The sequence below is a fragment of the Lissotriton vulgaris genome, chromosome 1_1 (assembly GCF_964263255.1).
Source record: "Lissotriton vulgaris chromosome 1_1, aLisVul1.2, whole genome shotgun sequence".
In the NCBI taxonomy this organism is placed as follows: Eukaryota; Metazoa; Chordata; class Amphibia; order Caudata; family Salamandridae; genus Lissotriton; species Lissotriton vulgaris.
In genome coordinates this window covers 532884369-532908544 of record NC_141685.1, presented here as the reverse complement: position 1 = coordinate 532908544, position 24176 = coordinate 532884369, and the positions used below count along the sequence as shown (strand labels likewise).

Sequence of the window (24176 nt, the reverse complement as noted above, 5' to 3'; positions counted from 1 at the left end):
AAGATCAGTAATGAGCTGCTCAGGCTTAGCCCCACCAACTTGTCGGGCATCAGCCGCCACAAGAGCAGGCCAGTCACCGCCTAACTTGGCTAAATGGTTTTCCTGACGAATTTTCACCCATACCGGTTGCGGTACGACATTTCCGAACAACATATCGATGTCGGCAAGATTCATTATCGTAGCATCCACTAGCTGCGACAATTCTTTTTAGTACCCTGCAGGATTTTTGGGAGGGTCTGGCAAAGTTTGCTTAGCCTGCAAAACTTCCGATCGTTTCCATGGAAGGTGTATCCATACCCTCTGGAAGTGTGGCAGGATCGGCGGAGCAGCACCAGGGTTACCTGGCATCCACACTGGTGGGACTTCGCGCATGGGAAACTGACCAGGCGCTGCTGTCAGTTCCTCAGTTTCGTCTTTAAACAATGCTCGAGGCATTATAGCAGGACGAAAAGATAGCAACTGCTCGACCGCACGTCGAACATTGCTACCCACCATTATTCCGCTTGCAAACTGAAGCTGAAGGTCAGTTAGAGCAGCCAACGCATCATCAGCCGCTTCAACTGATATCTGATCACGTAAAAGCTTGCACATTTCTTCAAACACGAACCTTTGTGTCGGCTCATTGAATTGAGAAAACGTATCAACCACCACACGTGGAGGATTCCTAAGGGGATATCGAATCCAATTCATCGCCATATTATATAGCATATCACGTTCCCTACCACCAGGAAGCTGACTTCCTCTTTGGGGAGCATCAGAACCAGCGGACCCAAGAATCGGTCCGAGAGAAGTGAAGAAGTTAGCAGCAACAGAAGGGACACGACGTCGAGCAGATGGGATAGAAGAGTAAAGCAACGGGGTAACAAGAGAAGTGTCAGAAACAGAAGGGACAGCAGGGGTAACCACAACAGTAGAAGTAGCGGGAACAGGAGTATGAGAAGGTATAGACGGAGGAGCAGTAGGAACAGGAACAGGTGGAGGAACAGGAACGGGTACAGGAACAGGAGCAGGTACAGGAGGGACCACAGGGACTGCGGTATCCTGTGCATACGGAGGTGGCGACTTCAGTAGATAAGACAACAAAGGGTCCTCTACAGCTTCCTCTCCCTTCTTATCCGTACCCGTCGGTAAAGTGGGGTAACACTTATCCACTGTCATACGCTGCAATCTATCAAAAACTTCCTTTTCCTTCTCCTCCTTATCTCGCTGAAATTGCTCTGCATTTCTCATCGTGGTAACAATACCTTCTCTTTTAGTACGTTTAAGCTGCTTGATTTCTTTCTGCTTGGCTTCTTTACGCCACAACCCAAAGGAATCAAACATAGCCGGCCTTGCTTTTCTTTGGAACAATTTCGCTTCAAGATTATCTAAAATCGGGGCCTCAAAACTACCATGAGGTGGCCAACTAAGGACACCATCTTTTTTGGTGTAACGAACCCAACACTCATTGAACGTAATCGGACCCAAACCATGTCGACTGTATAATTCGTAAGTTGGAGTTCCAACCGGAGGTATCGGACACGAGTCCTCCAGCCGGGAATCCGTACCACAACCTCTAAAGCAACTGAACAAAGTACTACGGCCAGGCATCGTGCACACTAACCGAGTTTCACAAACGTCAAGGGTTATAGGAATACGAAATCCCTGCAAAAGGGCAAAAAACCTCGGTTTTTGGCAACTGCAGACGTCAAATAGCACGACAAAGAACAAAATACCAAGAACCACAAATGCAATGGAACCATGCAACAACTAAGCACCCACAACAACAAAGGACTCTGGGAGCTACCCACAAATACTTAACTCAAAGATCAATGGCGTCACCAGGAAGGCCCGTCAATCGTCTCGCTGTACCAAGGTCTACGCCAGGCGCCAAAACAGGTCTACAGTCAGGGCAGCAGTCCGTCGCAGCCGCCAGGAGGCGGGGATCTTCGTGGGAAAAGTCGTCGGGCCACTTGTTTCGACAACAGGATCGATGAAGCGGGGTGCACCTTCCCTCTGAGATTTCACACGAAGTTCCTCACGATCGTCGGGCTTTGGACCGGTACCACTGATGCGGCCCCGCGTTGGGCGCCAACTGAAGGAACGGGTTATTCTAAGACCCAGCGGTGCCAGGGATAACACCTGAAACCTTCGTGGGTTACCTGTTCCGGCGTACAAATGACAGAGACACGGGACACTTCCTTCGGCGTCAAAGATTCGAGGTTTATTACTGCAGGGAACACAGAAGTCACAAGAAGTACAACACGTGTAGGTTCCAGGAGACTGCTTCAAATTGTATCTGTGGATCGCTCCTTTTATACGGTTTTCTATCATAGGATAACATGACAGGCAAAAGGTTACAACCCGGTTCCCACAGTAAATATCATAGGGGGTCGCTTTCATGTATTCAGGGCCCGGAACATAATTACAGTAGCATTTGGCAGTTCCCAACTGTAAAAGTACATCTTCCCACCATTAGTGCATTCCGTTCGGCTGAAAACGAATCAGGGAAGAGTCAGAAACAGGTGCAGGTGCAGAGGAAGACGAAGGATAGCGAACAAATCGGAGAAAGTGTAAAAGGGGTGGTGTCAGGAAACACGATTGCAGGGATCAAAAGGACATGCCTAATGAAATGCACAACTAAGACAATAGACTGGCACGGCAAGATGAGCCTCAAGCGGGGCCATCTGCCTTACAGTATCATCCCTCTCATCATAAAGACACCCTCAAAGGAACACGTGTCTTCCGCAATAGCTTGGGAATCCCAGGGTCGCGAAGCGGACAGCGTCCGTTCGCTGGCTACTTGAGGGCAAGAAACAAAATGGATGCCATATCTAAAATGGAACCTGTGGGTTCAGATGAAAAAACCCACGAAACAAACGAACGGTTCAAGCTAGTACAGCGAAAATGCGTACGCCCACTAAACTCGTCATTTGCGGTTCATAGATACCAGACTCGACCATATTCGTGCGAGTCGAAAACACCACTTACAATTGTTACAGAACCTCACACTAAGTATGTGAGCTGCACAGTGCAGCACGCATGCAAAGTTGGAAAAGGAAGGTGAAATTAAAGCATTTCTCCTTCCTTGCGCCGAGTTGAAAAGGGCGCAGTTTTCTCACGCTAAACCCAATCTACTATTTTTAGAAAATTGGGTTTAGCGTGAGAAACCTTGGGTGGTTTATGGGAATGCCCATGCACCACCCTTGGCACGCCCCCATGGAGCAAAGTAATGCGAAGCAGTGATATGCGCTGTGTCACATTACTTTTATGTTATTCCAGCGCTAAACAAGTTTAGCGCTGGAAAGTTAGTTAGGAAAAAAAGATTTTGCGCCATTTTGCATCACTTTTGTGACGCAAACACGGCACAAAATCTTAGTAAATCTCCCCCTCTATGTCGGAGCCTGGATTACCTTAGTAATGTTGCACACTTCATGGCACTCCTCTAGTTTTCTGTTCTAAAATGACATTAAGATGGAATTAAAGTCTATGGCTGGCCTAGTAGAAGTGACATTTTTCTAACCCTTACTTGTAATGAGGAAAATATTTTCCTAGTGGGGACCGGGAGGGGCGGCTTTAGGGTAGAGCGACTGGTGCGGCCGGCCTTGGTGCTGACCTGTGGAGGTGGCGCTGACCTCAAGGGGGGGGGCACTGTGTTTATCAATAACTTATTATTGAAGAAATGAGAGGCACTTTTTCCCGGTGGTAGTGAGAGAATCCGAGGAGACGATCAATTGGTGGGAAGGTGCCAAAAATAATTGTCGCACCGGGCGCCACCAGCGCTAAAGCCGGCCCGGAGGCCGCCTAGTGTCACTTTGCAGCTGTTGCCGTTGCTTGATGCCTATGCTTGCCTTACCCTAAATCCAGCCATAAAAATCAATGGATTCCACCCTATAAAAGCCAGGGGAAAATGGGAGATAGCTTTTAAAATATCCTCCGTGTTGCAGAGATTGGATCTGTTGCATGGGTTCTGAGCTCTTTATGTTCTTGATTTAAAGATTTAAATATTAAGAATTAGGCTCTCATTGTGTGGCTTGGTACAAAAGCATGGTAGAACCTGTTGTTGTATTACCATAACCATACAATACTACAGAAAAATTACAGAGTATGTAGCTGGAAGGGGGAATACCATACAGAAAGTTTTCCCCAGCCACCATTTCTACCTGTTATTCCCCATTTGTAGCCAGATTATCACCTGGATATTCTGACTGCTTTGAATGGGCGAAGCACTTGGATTAAAACTTGCGAGTCGCAGTATTCCTGCACATTTACCACACATTTTATAATCCCGGTAAGGCTGCTATCTATTAACAGTCCATTCATAATGACATTGTCTCAGTTATCAAATTAACTTCTTGGATGGGTAGATAAATCAAGGGAAAGGTTCAAGAAGAGGGTGCACTCAGTCATACAACCTCAGAAGACATTGCCGCAACAGCTCTTAAACAAAACCTAGTGTGAAATGATCTGGGTGATCTGCATTAATCATGGCAAAAGTTGTGAACTTCCTAAAAAGAAGAAAGCAACAACTGGTATTATTATCTAATTGTGACCCATTATGTAATCCATTATTGTTCAACTATGTTTGGTATATGCACTGTAAATGAAATCTAGGAAACTCCAACAAACACTGTTTGCCGTATTTCTGATACTTCTTCTTCCCTGCTCACCCTGCTTTTTTGTTCTTTATTCTGAGTATCTGGTCTATTTTAAAAATACATTTCAATGTTCTCTTCCCTTTAGTGCCATGCGTGCCGGAAAACAGTCAGGTGCAAATGGACTGCAGGAACAATAGTGCAGTCTTTACATGGGATCTGAGCAGAGGTGCCCAGACCTACCTGGCCTCCGTGACTGGAGACCACAGCTACGCCGCGTCTTGCGACACTGAAGGACGCGACTGCCCCGTCAGTGATCTGATCTGCGGTGCCAACTATATCTTTTCTGTTCTTGCCTCGAACGGAATCTGCAACAGCTCGTCCTCAGTTCCTCAGCTTTCTGGATTAGGTACGCCTCTCACCCTCTTTCACTACTTTCATTTCATTTGTGTTGTGGTATTGCATAGGTGGTGGCTGGTAAATTTTAGAAGCAGTCAGGCCTATTTTCCAAATAAGCAAGCCAAAATCCACAGGTCTGAGTCATGAACGTTGTCAGTACTTTCCTGGTGTGTCAAGTCAGCCTGGCCTCTTGGAACAGGTCACGGTCCAGAGAAATCTCTGGAAACGTGAACTAACGGTGCATTTCTCATCACAACTCCCCAAACTTGATTCAAAAGTCATAGGTAGATAATTTGGTTTGCAATACAGCAATGCCTCCAATAATCTTCAGATGTACGTAGCATCTTCCTTCACTTATTCTTTCTGCATGCTTTAATTTTTCAAAAACTTATGTAAATGGGGTAACCCGTAAGACCACTGGACCCGGGTACAACAATGGTACATGAGAAAAGTCACAGTGGAAAAATGATTTCAAACAAAATATGTAGTACCAAATTCAAACACATGAAATGATTCAAACGCCACTACGAGAAATAGTTGAGTTAGTGTCATTTCATTTGCATCACACAAAACGTTGAATTAATCAAACAAATAAACATGGAATAAATCTACGGTGGTAAAATTTGGTGCTCAGGAAAGAGGGAAGGGGCGAGTGTTGAGGGAGTGTTGCGTGATGGTGTAAGGGAACAGAAAGGTAATGTGGCTCAAATACATCCAAACATTGTAGAAACAATCCTGCTTTTACTTGGCAAATGAATGTTTGGATGTATTTGAACCACATTACCTTTCCGTTCCCTTACACCATTTATTTGCCAAATTAAAGGCTTCAATTTTAGAAATCCGCTAAAGTAAAAATAATATATTTTTTATTATGCATTCAAAATTATTTAATATTATGCATATAATTCTATAGTATATAAATATTTAAAAGTAGTGTAATTATTTTTAATAAAACATTAGTTACATTAAATTACATTTATTTATATTTTCAATTAGTTTAACCCCTTGCATGCGGCCGCGATTCTGCGCCTGTGCGGCAAAATCGCGAGTGGGCCGGTTTATGACGGCTCCCAGCCGTCATCAGCACACGAGCGCCGTAGTGCATGACGGATGGGGGCCGTCATCAGCATGCAAGGGGTTAAATAATTGAAATCAACATTAGCTTCTAAGGGTTTTTTTTTAAGTCCCTACATCCATTATTTTTCTAGAGAAGGGTGTTGGAGTGCAAGTGCTTGGCCATGTGTGGTGCTGGACTTACTTCTGGTCTGAGCTGGGGTACATTTTCTAAAGTGTTGGTTATTTTTTGGCTGTAGTAACTACAGAAGGGCAGATTGTGAATAGCGTACTCTTTTGTCAGTGTGTGTGTGTGTCCCTCCTTAAATACCTCCCTAACTCTCCATAAATCCTCCCCCTTAGTCATAAATACTCCTCATTACCCAGCCACTCTCCTCTGTCCCATCACGATTTACTACTAAAGTGTACGCTTACATGTGTGGAGATCACCACGGTCAGGGCAGAGCTATCCACACATAGGTATGTGCATTTTATAATACATTAGTAATATTACCGTAATACTAATACATATACTACAACATGAAGTTTGTGAATCAGCCCTACAGTTTGCAGTCAAATACCTGCATTTCAGGTCGTTTAAATAAAGTCAGTTCCCAGAAGAAACAGTTCATTATTACCTTAAAATAATGACATGTCCCCCAATCCCAGCTTTTCTTTTCAGCAAATATGAGTGTCGTCTCCGAATATCAGCTTATCATGTTCTTCAGGCCCACTACTATCACACTGACACATTCTGCCTCACATGCCCACATACTACAAATCCAAAGCCATGAAGCAGAGGACACCGCCATTTGTATCAGGCATTATGATGATAATGCCTGATAGCAAAGCCACAATTGTGCCAAGTGTTTGACAATACATTAGGACCACTTTAATTACAACATTACGGCAGGGGTTACCAACATTATGCAGATGGAGACATATTACGCAGGTACCACCATAATGACAAGGGAATGGCACAATGTGCCCAGCCACTTTTATGCCCAATGTGGCAACATGCCAGTCAGAGACATCATTTTCCAAAGCAACGGTTACCATATCACAGTGGCCATAATATACCAAAGACACCACAGTATCAAAGTGAGGAGCGAGAGAGACTACACCAAGGCTACAATCATTTCAAGGGGTACCCACTGAAATCCCAGACCTACCAATACACCTGCAGTGCTCATAATAAGGATTGCACAGCGCCCATTATACCAATGAAGGACACAATATACCAGGGCCAGCAAAAGATTGACTACGGCAACAAGATACAATGGCTACAACTATGCAACGTGTAGCCACAATATGCTTGTCACATTCCCAAGTATGTTAGGAGTGTCCATATAATTCCAGAGGAACACCATGATGACAGGTCCCTGACAGACACACGTTGTTACTTAAATTCACACTGGCAGACATGCATGCACACAGACATACTCACTCATACCCACACAAAAACAGTAGCACAAGCACACAGACTCTCATACACACATACACATAGATGCACATATGCATACATCACACAACACACACCAGCCTTACCACTGAAAACGTTACCTCAAAAAATCAGCCAGCTGCTGGTCCATTTGTGTTGCCTTCTCCTGGACAACTGTTCTGCTGCCCATCACCCGACCCACCCAGGTCCTTGCCTTCTCCTCCTCTTGGTGGCTGTGCCTTTGAGACTCAACCAGAGATAGGGGTCCCAGACTAAATAGAATGTATATGCACAGAAGAGTTTACAGACTTTAGATACATATTACTCGTACCCTGAATTTAAGAGGAATGTTGTTTATTCACATCCTCTTAGTCATACATTTCATGTACAATGCATAATCAACATTTACATTAGTGCCCATAAGGAAGGAAGAAAGAAGGGTCGTGGGAGAGAAGGTTTTGTGAGGGTTAAAGTAGTGAGTGGGCAGTCGTAGAAGTTGCATGTGATATAACAACAGTCCGTAAGTTTAAATCACATGGGCGCTGTAATTAGTCACCCGATACATAGGTTCAATCACATTCCATCCTATCCCATTTATTTTGTAACGCAGTAATAATACATTGTTGCAAGCTGAGTAGGGCGTAGGTATGACAGTCGACGTTTTGACCCCTGTTGTGTGTAGGTTATTTGCACCTTACAGTGGGGTCTTCATCAGGACGTGATGTGAGAAGGGGCACCTAAAGTTAAAAAACAGGGAAGTTAGATGGTCAGTCCTGACCAGACAGTGGGGGTAGGTGTTAGCGGCACTGACCGCACGCTATCCGGGTTCCTGACCTATATGTGCAGGTCCCACTGGAGCAGACTGCGGGGCACCTTAGGATCTCCCTTAGCGTCACCCACTCACCCACTCAGCAGGACTTCTTTGCCTGCCCTTTTACGACCTCAAGGCATAAGGTTATATGAACATCCATTTTTCACTGTGTAGTACGTCTCACATAGGTCCTGACGAATTGCCATCCGGGCAAGAAACATGTTGACCTGATCAGGGGGTTGTAGGTATCTTGCTTTAAACTACCCTAAGCACATATCTCCCCTCCCACCATTTTAACCAAGGGCGTCAGCCACGCCAATAAAATTTATTGTGGACTGACCCACCTTTTTTAATTCACTACTTTCTCATGACTACACCCTTTTCCTTCCCTCACACCCGCATGCACCACATGGCTGGAACAAAAGATCTCCGATAAAGAGCCGCTTTACGGGTGCCCGTCAGACATTGCAGCGCCAGTCTGACGAGGAGCAGAACCCATATGATGAAGCATGACATCTAGCTTGCTAGGTGTGTGAGGGTTTTAGTTCCAACAAGGGAAATTCCCCTTCTTTGGCTTTTCTTTCCCTCTCTTTTCACGCTCCACTCGGCACACTCTGGCTTTCCACCACCCCACCTGGGGAACTTTGTACATTGCTTTGTGACTATTTATTTTTAACCTGAGTCTCGTGAAATCTGTTGAATTTAGCCGCAGTAGTGGCAATGAGGGTGCTCAACTTTCATAAGCACAGTGTCTGTCATTATGAGTGGCATTGATTTAGCCCTGATAAGTCTGCCTCCCTTCAAGTTACAAATACCAGGGTAAGCAGGCACTTTGGGGCCGGATTCAACATAGATTAAAGGTGGAACCCTAAAAAATGAGGAATCATCAGGGGATCGGTAATTAATTTTGCCGCAGAGTTCCAACCACGGATTCCAGCTACATCCAACTTTTGGATTTTAAAATCTTTAGGTGAAACACAACAGATCAATGGTGCTAATGCAGATCTCAAAAATCCAGTGTTACCGATGGGGCAACTGCAAGTGCTGTTGGAATTAGGAGCCTACTCATAATGAGGATCTATGTGTGTTTTATTTTAAGCGCCCTTGTACACTGGTCTGAATGACTAGTGGGCAATGATGCAAAGCAGGGTGCTAAACTCCTTCTCTGGGTGGGGCACTGCCCACACACCCATGTGTAGCAACCGCTCCTGCATGAGTATGTCATGTAGAATTGATGGGAAATGATGAAAAAACAGTTACCTATAAAACTGCAGGAGAACCCTTCTCCATCTCTGCACAATTTAAACTATGGGATGCTCCGTTCCTTTAATTCTAAGATCAGTGCTGGAGATTGAAATTACTTTACCCAATGTCAGTGGCTGGGGGTAATTAGGACAAATGTCTGGGCAGAGCAGAATTAAAGGGAAACATAACAAATGAAACAAAGGCAATGTGTACTTGCATTATCTGTTGACCGAAAGATTGACAGTCATAAAACGCATCTTTTCAAAATGCTATCTGTTATGGTTATGTGGCTGGGTGTAAATTTGAAAAAAATATTTTGGCCCCACATCAGTCCCTATCCAGAACTGAGCTCCAGGACTCTAAACAGAGGTAAAAGAAATTGTCAAATATCCTAATTATTCATCGCACACCTAAGCAACCATGCCACTTGCATAGTGATCACATTCAGAAACTTTCAAACAGACCAATCACTAAGGAATTCTTCTATTAAAGTGAACAGAAGCAATCTAGCCTTCCCGCAAAAACTGCAGGTGTACTTTCTGGAAGGTGATCGAGGACACATGTCCAAACAAAGGTGAAACTCATAGTGACAGTGAGCACTATACGTCTTCTTGAAGTGTTGGTGAGACAGTAGAGAATACAAATCAATAATTGTTTATTCATATACACTCAGAGTGGAGCCCCATCTGTACAGTCGCTAGGAGTGCTACAGAGGGAACTGAAACCAACAAGCATAGAGATACATTATGTACACTTCATACCTGGGAAAAGACACGCCCACAGTTGAATTTTCCAGGCGGATGCAACTAAACAGTGAAATACCAAAAAAAAGGCTTCAGCTTTTGAATCCTGCACAAACTAGCACAGTCCAAGGTTGTTTCGCCCTGGGCCCGCCACCAGACAAGTGGGAGAGGATCTTTAACTACTGAGTGAGCTATGCGCTGATATGAATAGTTTACTCATTACTAAAACAGAACCTAACATTTCAGAAACAAAACTTGGAAGGGGGCATTTCTCAGAAATAGACGAGATCAGTTTCGAACAGCCGTAAATGGTGCCTGAAAAGAAAATGGTGCAGTGAATGCTAACTTACATAAGGTACTCCGTAAGCATTCAGGGGTCTATTCTAATAGTATCATGTGGGTGTTCAGTAGATCATGCTGTTGGGGTGTGACTAGGGTTATAGTGACCCGTGATCCTTTACCTTACTTATGTAGAACACTGGCACCAACTCACCAGCACAGCCTCAACCGCAACAATAACTTTCAACTGTTGCTGTTACTCCAGGCCCATCAGGCTCCAACCAACTTCACTCTAGGCTCCTCTCCAATGGTCCATCTAAGGATGTAGCTACAGCAACAGTAACACTGTTGATGTACTAGGAACCTCAAAGGTAAGACTGCAAATGTAGGGGCCACCAGTGCCACAGACCCTAAAACACACATGGAAAATGAGCCTCTAACCCCCTGGTTGAACAGTAAAAATAAAAAATCGATAAACGTACAAGCCTAACGTCCACTGATCAGCAAAATAATAAGAGAGGTAACGTTAACCTTTAATTTTCTGCATGATCCACTTGTTTGCTCTTTACAAATCATACAATTAAATTAGCTTGACCTATCCTTATTGCTGTCTGCGTTTTCGCTTGTTTGCACTTGTGTCGTTATACGCCATTCATTTTGATTGGTTGTTAGTGTGTAAATGCTGTTATTAATATTTTTTTGTTTCTCAGGTCAATCTACAAAATCCTCTGCTTACAGAAGCATGCTTATGAATTTTTCAGCTCTTCAGTTTCATTGAGTGGGTGCCTGGTATAACTGAAATCTGTCTTTTTCCTTCTTCAGTGCCGTGCCCACCCGAGCTAGTGGAGACTTCCATCTACCACCCTGCCATAAAGCCTCAAGAAGTTCAAGTGTCCTGGGGTGAAAGTCACTGCGCCGTGGACTACATGGCCACAGTTAAAGGATCCATCCAAGACAACCCAGATGCCCTATTCATATTGGATTCCTACTGGACTACATACCCTGACTTTTACATTGCTACGCCCTGCAGCTCTGCCTATAATGTTACGGTCACTGCTAGAAACTCAGCTGGAAGCAGTGACCCATCCATCCCCATCAGTGGCTTCACAGGTACAACATATATTTCATTCCCATTGAGGAAAGAATAAGGGCACTGCAGCCTGTCCGTAGTTCAGCCTATGGAGGCTTCCATATTCAAGTGACTGTAGACCTAGCAGTGGCGGCTGGCATGTCCCAATGGAGGTAGGGCAGGTGGGACAATTAAAAACGAAAATTAAAACAACTTACCTGCGAACGCTACAAGATGTCCACCTCCTCCTTGATGGTCTTCTCTCCTCCAGGCAGGCAATCAAGTAAGCTTCAAACTCCATTCACCAATCCTAGCACTACTCTCATTAGCATGAAAGCAGTGCTAGGATAGGTGGGAACGGCCTCACTCGGCGCTCCACAGCTCTCTGGAGGCTTTGGCTTTCTCTAGCCTTGCTGTCGTAAGACAGCTGGCTTAGAGAGGTTTAAAGTATGCATGTGTGGCTGGCCGATGCAAGACGGCCAGGCAAAAAGACATGCACACTTTAATCTGAAAGTGCCCTGCTCTCCCTGCTGCTGTCATTCAGCAGCTGCCCCTGCCACCGTCCTGACACTCCGCTCAGGACGGAGTGAAGAAAAATAAAATGTTAATGAATTAACTTCATTACCACTTTATTTTTCTCTTTGAGGGCATTTCAGTGGGGCGAGGCTCCTCCTCTCAAATGGAAGAGTACCCCTGAGACCTAGCAGCTCAAATGGATGGCATGCCATTTTATTATTTATTTATTTATTTCCTATACAAATGTAGACTGCAAAAAAAGAAACTGAGGAACGTGAAACTCATATACCCAAATAGTAGTTGTTTCCAAAGATCAATCTTCTGAGTGTCTGAAGAGGTGCCTGATCCCTGCCCTACATTCGATATGACATTTCTGGATGTGGGTCAATTATGTTACTAGCTTTTACAGAAAGCTCAGTTTCCAGAACTCCATGTTCTTATTTTTCAGCGACTTTCCTACCTTCTGTAGGTCAATGCTTTTAATCACTGTGTGGCCCTGAAACGATTACATCTCTTCTATCCATTTGGATAGGCTCATCTGAGAAACATTGAGTTTTCTGATCCTCGCAGATGAGATCCCCAAACAAAATGCTGGAATGCATCAAAGCCTTGTGGCTAAGTTCCCCTTGCAAGACAGAAAGACACCCTTACTCTCTGAGAGATGTCACTCCCCCAAGTGGTTTGGACCAACAGTTTTAGCATAGTCTTCGCCCTACGGTTCCCTTCACTTTGTCGGCTGAGAGGGTACAAGAGTAAGTTGAAATGTTCTGTGCCTCGATGTTTAACAGTGTCATCAGTGTTACCCACTCTAAGCTGTTAGCTGCTTACTGTTGCCAGGCCAATAAGTCGAGTCATGACCTTTAACCAGCACAAGGAAGCCATTTTGAGAGGCACTAATCAGTCGTTCGTGAAGTTTCCGTCAAAAATTGTGTTCCAATATCAACATAGTCAGTGATTGTTGTTTTATAAGCAGTTGACCTTTTAGTCCCTGAAGCATTAAGAAATCCGACTTATTTTTAGGAAGAATTGCTATTTATGTGGAGAATAAGATTTTGGGGGATAGGGCAGAAAACAAATCTACTCAACTTGTTTAACTTTTTTTCTTCCAGCACCCTGCCCGCCAAAATTAATTGCAGCACATGTGGACGGTTCTTCACTTCAAATTTCTTGGCAGGCATCACTTTTCGCTACAGAGTACAGAGTAACAAATGCAGCCTCAAACGATACACTCTGTAGTACAACCGGACTCTCTTGTGACGTGCCCCTCACTTCAACAAATTTGGAAATAACGGCCTTAAACACTTCTGGAGAGAGTCTTCCAACTACCGTACCAGGTAAGTGGCTTTGCAAATGGCGCTTCCAGGCGGGGAGAATGTGCTTCATGGTGGAAGCGATGTCAGGGTACTGCGCCGTGCTTGCACTGAAGAGTAGGATTGTAGGACTGTTTCTATGACTAGGCCACATAGGCACTCCCTCCCTGGTGCCCTTCCCTGTGACTTGTCAGGTTAGCTCCTGAGGCGTGAGCCAGGAGAAGAATTGCACAGCTAATAATTTGTGGATCTTTTCATTTAATGTGACATCTATTTACAGACTCCGAAATCGGAAATTTTTAAAAAATCGCCGTATTTTAATTTGTGTTGTGGAGGGGGACTCTGACCAAATTTACTTCATTTTGCTACTCACCCGGTGTTGGGGGTCACGAGGGGGCTTCTTTGGTGTGATTAAGACGCTAAGGGGAGTGCATAGACTCCAGCAGCTGCCCGGACGGACGCCATTTTAGGTGGTCCAGGGTCAGCGCTCTAGCCTTTTCCCCCGGAGACACTTAAAAACAGGGATGGCACGTACGCGCAGCGGACGAGCGCAGCGGGCGCACCGCCGGCGCGCCGAAGGCAAGCCCGTCTGCGCCCGTCCGCACCTCGACCGCGCCTAGGGCCACTACCCCTGCCATTTGTAACCCAGATTCCCTATCTACTATTGTCTATACAAAAGGTGAGCTTCTAGGGCTGAATAGAGTGGGCAGAAGCTCAGAGTGTCCTTGCCTCTCGTTATATGAAAACTGATAGACAACCCCACGTATTACAAACATTGTAATACTAGCCTACCAAGACCCATGTTTGGGAATGTAACAAGGAAGGAAACAGGTGGTCGGAAAATGAACTCCACACAGAGTATGAGAGGGATCCTCATAAATCCTCATAATCACTAAGGGGGTTACGAAGCCTTGAGCTTCTCTCTCTCCCTCTCATATAAGGAGAGTTTCAGCGGAGTTTTACTATACCGGCCACCAGGACCGAGGAAATCCTTCTTTGACCTAGTATGCAATTTGATGGAGGAAGGTATAAGTGACAGATCATTCTCCCTTCTGGGTGACTTCAATTTCCATCTGGAAGATCTTGGAGACCCAGACACAAAGGAGTTACTGGATCTCATGAACGGACTCGATCTCCCACAAATAATTAAAGGAGCCACCCACACAGCTGGTCATACGCTGGATGGGATTTTTTCAAACTACCCACAGCTATTTGTGACGAATATATATCCGGCAGTATGGTCGGAGCACTCAGCCATTCTATTTGAGATAGCCCCTGTGGTGAATCAAAATAATGCAAAAACAGCAAAAAAAATTACCTACTCACGTGCATGGAATAAGATTGAAGCTAAATAACTATCAGATTTACTGGAGTCTTCCCTACCATCCTTGTCTGGTGAGGTGGATGTAGCTATTGCTAGTTTTAATGAGTGGATCAATAAAGCCTGCAACAAGCTCGCCCCTAAAAAACGTTTTGACGGTAAAAGGACTCATCCTTCTGCCCCTTGGTATACTCCTAATTTAAAAGCGCAGAAATGTCTATGTAAACACTCTGAGAGAGAATGGAGGAAGAGTTATAAGACAGAGGAGAAACTAAATATAAAGACTGCCTACGGGCATATAAGCAACTGCTGGTGCCATTTAAGCAAGAATACTTTGCGGCCCAAATTAAGTTAGCAGAAAACTCAGCAAAGGAACTTTTTAAAATTGTCTGTCAATTGGCCAAACCTAAAGTATTAGAGAGTCAGGAACTCTGTGATAAAATTGCTAAATACTTCTTAGATAAAGTGGAAGACATTTTTCAATTTTTAATAATGATAACAATAATCTGTTTTATGATTCAGGTACGGACCTAATCCTAACCCCGCAAACACAATACGCTTTAGTGCAATTTCCCCTGCTGAGCGACACGGACACGGTTGCGCTTCGGCATAAGGTGAAATCTGGGTCTCCTTATGACCCCTGCCCTGTCAAAATTGCTAAAATGACTTCTCAGGTAGTTACGTCAATGCTGACGCCCCTTTTTAACAGGGTATTGGAGGAGGGCAGCTTTCCAGTACACTGGAAGATGGCTTCCTTGATCCCGCTGCTAAAGAAACCTAACTTGGACCCCCACAGATATTCGTAACTTCAGGCCTATCTCTCGGCTACCTTTTCCAGCCAAAATGCTAGAAAAATGGATAAACAAATATCTGAGTAGCTACCTATATGAGGCGGAGGTGCTTGACTGTACGCAATGTGGCTTCCGGGAGGGTCATAGTACAGAAATGGCTCCCCTTAAATCAACTGATGAGATAAGGATAACGTTAGATCAGGGGGGTAAAGCAGCAATGATCATGCTTGATCTCTCCGTAGCGTTTGACACGGTCCATCACTCATTGTTGATGGACCGTTTGTCAGCCTGCGGAGTAAAAAACGCTGCCTGGAAGGTTCTAAAATCTTTCCTGTCTGAGCGGAAGCAGATAGTAGCCCTCGGAGATTTCTGTTCAACTCCATTCCAACTGCCTTGTGGGGTCCCTCAGGGATCATCTCTAAGTCCAACCTCATTTAATGTGTACGAATCGTCCCTGGCCCCATTGATAAGATCTTATGGGTTCCAGCTTACATCTTATGGGGATGATACGCTGATAGTGGTATCCCTCCTCCCTGGATTAGAAGGAGCAGTTAGCCACAAGTTACATGATTGTATGGAAGCAGTTAGACTATGGATGACCAGCAATTGTCTAAAATTAAATTCAGACAAAACTGAGGTCATCCTCTTTGGTAATGACATCAGTATCTGGACACCAAAATGCTGGCCAAACTCCCTGGGTCCTCTACCGGTTCCCTCCCCAGAGGTGAAGAACCTGGGAATCTATCTAGACGATAGATTGGATATGAGATTGGATATGAGAAAACAAATAAATGCGGTGGCATCTTCCACGATGTTTACTATTAGAACCACTAAGAAAATTCTCCCCCTTCTGCCCAAGGAGAGTCGGCAGACGGTGGTTACTGCACTTGTCATGTCAAGACTTGATTACTGCAACAGCCTCTATTTAAACATCCAAGAGAGGCTGTTGCAGAGGTTACAGTTGCTGCAGAACACAGCTGCCAGGCTGATTTCTGGCATACCAAAATTCTCCCCCTTCTCTAGCAAAATTCGTAGACTGCACTGGTCGCCGGTAAGACAACGGATACATTTTAAAGCTTTGTGCCTTGTCCTTAGATCTCTTCAGAAGCAGGGCCCACTCTATCTCCAAGATCACTTCCAATGGTACTCACCATCTAGATCTTTGCGTTCATCAGGGCAAATATTGGTAAGAGCACCACTGGTGAAGAAGGCTCTGTGGGGGGGGTAAGAGATTTATGGTTGGGGCAGCAAAACTTTGGAACCAGCTCCCCGTTCATCTGAGATGCTGTACCGAAATACTCCCGTTCTGAAAAATGCTTAAAACCTGGTTATTCTAGATCTATGTCTATGATTGTACACCCTACTTCTCCCTAGGGACAGCAGATAGCGCCAGGACACCCTCGGGTAACAGATGCGCTTTACAAATCAATTAACATAACATAACATAACTCATTTAATAGGGGTGTAGTTATATGGGGGCTATGAAAGTTCTGGGCAACAAAACAAAATGTCCTTCACCTGAGGCGTCAAAAATATCTTTAGACTGTCCTATATAATTGAACACACAATATTGTTTTACATTCATATGGATTTTCAACAACTTCCCCCAATATGTGCCAAATAAGGAGATTTTTTTTTTTAATTAATGTTTTATTGCTATACTAACATAGAGAAAAATAAATATGCATATATCTTTAATGTATGCAAATGTTCATGGCGTAATATGATTAGTATCATTGATGAGTGTGGGTATGGACCATGACTTACAAGAGGTGAAGCCCACAGTGGGTAGTGTTGATCCTCGCCTCCCTCAATATATAGCATATTACTCTCTGTGCAACTACATGTATGGTATATGCAAATAAGTTCTTTAATGTGAATGTGGTATTCACATAATTATTTAAAGCTTTTTAAAGCTATTCAGAACACAATCTCATTGCATGAGTCCATATCTTGAAGTGGGAATGGCATAAAACGCAGGTCTACTATGGCAAACATATGTGAGTTAGCAACCAATAATCAATTTCTTAACACATAACATTGTTTATTTGGACCATATATATTTTCATTGGCAAGTCATAATATTTGTGTCTGAATATAATACACACACACGCAGTACACAATAATATATATATATATATATATATATATATATATATATATATATATATATATATATATATATATATATATATATATATATATTAAAGCTCCGCAGGTCTGCAACCAGCAACAAATCGGCACTCGCAACAGAGATTAAACCAAGTACGGTTTATTTAGCGCAACACAATCAAAACCAGACGCGTTTCAGCACTTGCCTTCGTCAGTGTCAGCTGGCGACGGCAAGGCGGAAGTAAATAAGGCATATATATCATTAACACCTCTTCCTCTGCTTGAAGAATTGGGGTCGCGCTTCACTAGGCTCACGCACACTTATTTATTTAATTACAGATTGGGCAGTCCTGACGCGTTTCGTTGATCACTCAACTTTTTCAAAGGTGTGCACACTGTCTCCCAGTTACGGTCCTACAACAATTGCCAATTTCAAAACCTTTGGTGGGTTGTCCCTCTGGTGGGTGGGTTCTAATCCCGGCATGCTGGAACCTGTAGTCCTCGTAAGTGGGGAGTTTCAGACCCTCTGGTGGGTGGTGCATTTAAAATTGTATTCTCAGTGTCTCTGTGTTGTTGAGCCGATGTGCCCCGTTTCAGGCCCTTTGCAGGATGAATCAGGAGTCATACCGGAGCCAGTCTCCGGTGGCAGCCACTTTCCCTCATCCGCTTCTGCGAGGTAGCAAATTCAGTTCTTGTCAGGGTAAATATAGGCGCTCTCGCTCACTGTGCGTAACTCCCGCGGCTGAACCACGCCATTTGAATATCATTAACACCTCTTCCTCTGCTTGAAGAATTGATGCCGCACTTCACTAGGCTCACGCACACTTATTTATTTAATTACAGATTCGGCAGTCCTGGCGCGTTTCGTTGATCACTAAACTTTTTCAAAGGTGTGCCGCACACTGTCTCCCAGTTACGGTCCTACAACAATTGCCAGTTCAAAACCTTTGGTGGGTTGTCCCTCTGGTGGGTGGGTTCTAATCCCGGCATGCTGGAACCTGTAGTCCTCGTAAGTGGGGAGTTTCAGACCCTCTGGTGAGTTGTGCATTTAAAATTGTATTCTCAGTATTCTCAGTGTCTCTGTCTGATTTTGTATCTCATCTGAAGAGTCGTGTAGACGAAACGCGTCATGCCGAAGATTTCATTAAACGGGCAACTATGTGCTGGACCCGTGTGTGGTCTACTTCTGTCTACTACAAAGGAGTGTGGTTTGATATATATATATATATATATATAGAGAGAGAGAGAGAGAGCCCAACAACTTTTTTCCAAATGATATTCCCATTCAATAAATTAAACAATGATACAGAAGTATCAAAAATAACAGTATTGCACCAAATATGGCAGTAATCTAGATATTTTGAGACTGGGTAATTTGTTATAATTCTATTCAGCCGTTTCACAGAAATGAAGACTCAAAGTTTATAGTTATCTATTTCCACAACACTGACACTCATGGGAAATACATCCAAATATTAATTTTGATTTGTCGGATCAACAGGAGTCCCACAGGACAAAACAATACGATTGGTGGCTGTAACATAAAGAAGAAAGTTGCGGGTGCTTTAAAATATTTTTTAAAACATATTAAAGGGGGCAGGGTAAGGATACCCTGACCACTGTGCCCTTGTGGGAAGTCATGTAGGGACCCACAGGAGCCAAAAGGGTGAAAAGGGGGGTTTTGCCTCATCGTGGACCCGCAGGACTCACGTGAGACCCAGCGGGCCTCTTATGGTCCCATGGGACTCCCTGTGACTCCCATAGGACTCCTGCAAGATCAAAAAAAGAAAATGTGGGATGGTGGTCTGTGGCTGGTTGGCTGCTTGCGCGGGTGTTGGACGGGGGAAGATGGGTGCAGTGGCTGGCACCAGGTCACACCCTACAGCCAAACGCACAGCATGCAGGGCATAGGTTAGCTGCCCGCCAGGATTGGCAGCCCGCAGCAGTTGGAGTGGAGTGGTGTGGCTCACTGGTTAGAGGCGGCAGACCCGGAAGCAGAGGACGGCCCGGGACCAGGGTTCAATTCCCGACGCGGCAGGGTCGTGGACCAGGGTCAGCGGATTCGATAATTCTCGCCTCGGTGCCTACTCTAACCAGGGATCAAACTTGGCAACTCTGGGCATTAGCTTGCCTCATTGTGTTTGATGGAAGCGCTGAGGGCGGGAAAAGAGAAGTAGAGAAACTGCATATCTTTTCACGCCTGGATACAACTTACCTGCTACTTGGTGTCCCAGTCCAACAAGCACAGCAGTGTTCTCGAGGAACCTCCAGGCAGGGGGATGCGATATAGCAGGTGACAAAACACCTCGCCTGTTAGCTGACCCCTTCCTTTTACTTGGCTCAGTGGTCAATGCTGGGCCAATGAAGGGAATTTTGTGGGCACTTTTGTAAAAGCGGGGGCTTTTTACAAAACTGCTGATTTTCGATTAGTTTACAAATCGCAATATCCTTGGGGGTCTGCCAAATGCTATAGGAGGAGGATAAACTGTTCAGATAACAGATTCTACCACAAATCTGAGTTTTAAATTTTGTCCTGCCAAAATATTGTATCCAGTACATTATCTACCACACTATTGTGAACGTAAGCATATATTTGCTAATCCTAACTCCACTTCTACGTACCTTGAAGAAATGCATATTTTCAAAGGGATGTGGTAGTTGATAGAAGGATCCAATATTTTTGCAAAACGATATTTTGTCCTTCGATATATTGTGACACACATTAAAGTAGACCCTTCTCTGAAAACTAAGACAGTGAGGTTTTTCAATGATCATCAACGCTACCGCCCAATCTGATTGTGCAATGCATTAGTTTGCTCAGCCTGTTAAAGGAGCAAGATGTTTGGAATTGTTCTGCTACTTGCATTGCAGAAGATGCTAATGTTGTTCTTTTTTTCTCATGTTTTCTTTATCCGGTTCACAGGACTAGGATCATCCAAGTAACCACAACTGGGAAGCCAGCACCACTTCTGGTCACATCCCATTTACTGCTGTAGAAGATGCTGCAGGGAATAGCCTCATCCAGCGCTCTAGTGCCTATATTCCACTGTATTTTTATGTCTGAAATCTGTAAAATGTATTAATTAAAGCATGGCAAAAAATCTTGACATTTTCTGTTACCCCATTCATTTTAATTTATGTGATGTTGGTATTTCCGTAAGGATTTGATTATTTCCTTCAGCACTGAAAGCAATAGCAGAAAGTATATGACAAACAAATATATTTGGGATTTACTTTTTTTATTTTAGTAATAATATATTATAATAATTCACCTTATAAGTATGAAGTAATGCGTCCAGCTTCCTCTTCTTATGGGATGTATATATGACCTCAGATTGCAACTCAAATCAATGTTCCTATTTGAATGAAGCACTGACATATATTCTCTATTTTTGAAACATTAAATCTTCTCAAAGAAAATATTTGCTTAGTGTTTTGTGAAGCGTTAGCAACGTGAGACCCTTTGTTTTTAATGTGATCAACATATTATTTTTATTAAGCTTACTTATTTTGAAAACTCTAGTGAATATTAAATGTACTTTAGTTTAAGGTGTTTCTAAGTGTTTATTATGTATCAGAATTATAGGATCCCATACATCCTTCTGGGGTGCAAAGAATTTCCCTTAATATTATAATGTTATTATACAAGGCACACATTCAATCAATCAATCAATCAATGACACTTATAGAGCGCGCTACATACCCGTAGGGTCTCAAGGCGCTTGGGGGAGGGGGGGTGCCGCTACTGCTCGAACAGCCAGGTCTTCAGCTTCTTCCTGAAGGAGAGGTGGTCTTGGGTCAGGCGCAGGTCGGTCGGGAGGGAGTTCCAGGTCTTGGCGGCCAGGTAGGAGAAGGACCTTCCTCCTGTAGTTGCTCTTCGGATGCGGGGGACGGCGGCGAGGGCGTGGTTGGCTGATCGGAGGTGGCGTTTGGGAGCGTAGAAGTTGATCCGGCTGTTGAGGTAGCTCGGGCCTTGGTCGTGTAGGGCTTTGTGTGCGTGGGTGAGGAGGCGGAAGGTGATTCTTTTGTTGACGGGGAGCCAGTGAAGGTCTCTCAGATGTCCGGAGATGTGGCTGGTTCGTGGGATGTCGAGGATGAGTCTGGCTAAGGCGTTCTGGATCCGCTGGAGTCTCTTCTGGAGCTTGGCGGTGGTACCGGCGTAGAGGGCGTTGCCGTAGTCCAGTCGGCTAGTGACGAGGGCCTGGGTGACGGTCTTCCTGGTCTCGGTGGGGATCCACCAGAAGATCTTCCGTAGCATGCGTAGGATGTTGAAGCACGCCGAGGAGACGTTGTTGACTTGCCTGGTCATGGAGAGGGAATTTACATTAGGTCCATAATGTATGAAATAGAAAGAAAAGCATATAACAATGTACTGTTTTCATGGGGCTAGGTCTAGGTACTAGTGAAAAACACAATCAAATGTAGCACAATAATTAGGGTTCTAAGGATGGTACCTTCACTGGAATTATTCGGAACAGCCAAACTCTTGAATATGCTACGGAGCCTGTCACTGTGCTTCCAAGGAGCCCAGTTAAATGCCAAAAACCTCAGTGTTTTCTTATACAGGAACACCAAGGACAACATTAGGAGTCACATCTTAATCCGCATGGGGCCAGTAAGTGAAGTTATCGCTCCCATCTGAATTATGAGATTTACTGGAACACCATGGATCTCTCTTACCAGGAGATTTCAGCTGCTGAAACCAGCAATAGTCTCTGTGTGAAGGTATGCAGGAAAAGGAGGAAATACTGGGAGAATGTGACTGGAATTACCAAGTTCCCGTGTAAGTCATAATTTCTTAGAGGGCCCTCAGGGTCCAACTTGTATCAGGTCGGATTGTCCCCACCCCAGAGTTATTGGTAGCCCCAGTAGGGGTAACTAAGGGGGTGGCCCAAGAGTTTCATAGACTTGTAGGATTGCCTAAGTAGGAGGGCTAATTGGATGGCTCGTTGTCAGTGGACATTCCTATCTGAAGGCTCACTTGGGGCCGGGCAAGGCTCACTCACGGCACAGCTGAGTTTCAGGGACAGATTGATCATTTTGTGATTTGTTCCTTGATCTCATTCTTCTTGTACAATCATTTTTAGGTCGAGCCTAGTGCAGCGCACATGCGTTGCTCTATGGGAGGCTTCTTGTGAGCACTCCAAACTTCCCCGAAACTTCTCAGTGTGGGTGTGACTCCGCCCACACATTTCATTGACCATTGCGTGTGGCTTTCAATAATGAAAGCACGCAAATGACCAAAGGCGGTGCATGTCCTGCCTCTTCTTAAAATGTTCACTCCCACTGCGTTTGGGTCTAGGGAGCGAGCAGCGGGGCGCTGGGTGCAGCTGCATTCCTAGTCGCGTTGTGGATCAGGTTACTAAATAAACACAGCGCGGTCGCTTTCACTTTTGTAGCCGTGCTTGCTTTTGCAGGTACGGTTTAGTTTCTGCTATATTTTGACACCATCGTACATCCCCAGCCTGATGAGTGTCCTCTCTTTAAATGTAACGTCCAGAGATGATTTCTTGAAACAGGAGAGCGTGTTCAGAGGTCTGTGTGTAACCACAGTTTATGCTGCCGCTAACACTATGCCTGCCCCTGTATACAGTTTTTGCTCGTTAGCACATATCTAGCAGCCTTAATAAGTCTAGTGTCCGGCACAGTACCATACTGAGGTTTGTAGCCCCTTACGTAAGGCTCTGGACTCACTTCAAAGTTACAGCGCAGCAAAAAAAAATGCAAAACCACATAGCGGCCAAGTGCAGCTTTATAAGCCTGTAGCACGTAGAGAAAGTACATGTGGTGGGTAAATAACAGCTATTAGATGCTGCTTCGAGTATGTAAACCGACCCTCCCCTCACCACCACCACCCCCCACACACACACACACACAGGAGGCCACCACCAACGAGGGGTACAAGCAAGTCATTGTGGAAAGACGTTGGGGTTTGTGGTGCATGCGCAACAAGCCTCGCGAGGATAGAACCCAACATTAAAACTGCCCGTTTTATGCACAGGGTAGAATTATAACCCGGGACACAGCCTGCCTCAGAAGACGGCACAGCTGCTACCTCTGGATTATGCAAACAAACACATGTAACATGACATTCTGAGGCCAGAGCCCAACCGCTGCCTGGGAAGTAAGCACATGTACTTAAAGAATTCCATCCCAAGTGTGTTTGTTTTTCAGCAGGCTTGTGACACAATGCTGCTGAAACCCGGGGCATCCCAACCATTTGGCCAAACTCTTGCTTCTCTTCATTAGTTTTCACGTCTGTGGAGCCTTTTGGTAACACATGCGGAGTGTTTCAAAATGCGCAAATGTATCCAAGGGGTGAGAAAATAATCTAGTGTGTGACAAATCACAATCACTTACGGTGCAATCATTTAATAAGAGTGACTGCCAGTTTATGTCAGCCATCCATCAGGAGAGTCACACGCAGTCTCTATAACACGCAAACTCATGTTGAAACAAAAGCGTACTTTTAAACAAAACATGGACTTTCAGACCAACTTTCACGTAGCACA

General features: G+C 44.5%; 1 protein-coding gene across 1 annotated transcript in view; it reads left to right on the top strand.

Annotated features, from left to right (window-relative positions):
• LOC147747432 (uncharacterized) overlaps positions 1-20771 on the top strand; it is a 342871-nt gene extending 322100 nt beyond the window's left edge. The window contains exons 59-62 of the mRNA XM_086953898.1: positions 4723-4983; positions 11368-11655; positions 13240-13464; positions 20588-20771. Of these exons, the coding sequence (XP_086810024.1) occupies positions 4723-4983; positions 11368-11655; positions 13240-13464; positions 20588-20607 (794 nt within the window). The 3' untranslated portion in view covers positions 20608-20771. The remainder of the gene's footprint in view (positions 1-4722; positions 4984-11367; positions 11656-13239; positions 13465-20587) is intronic.
• The last annotated feature ends 3405 nt before the right edge of the window (positions 20772-24176 follow it).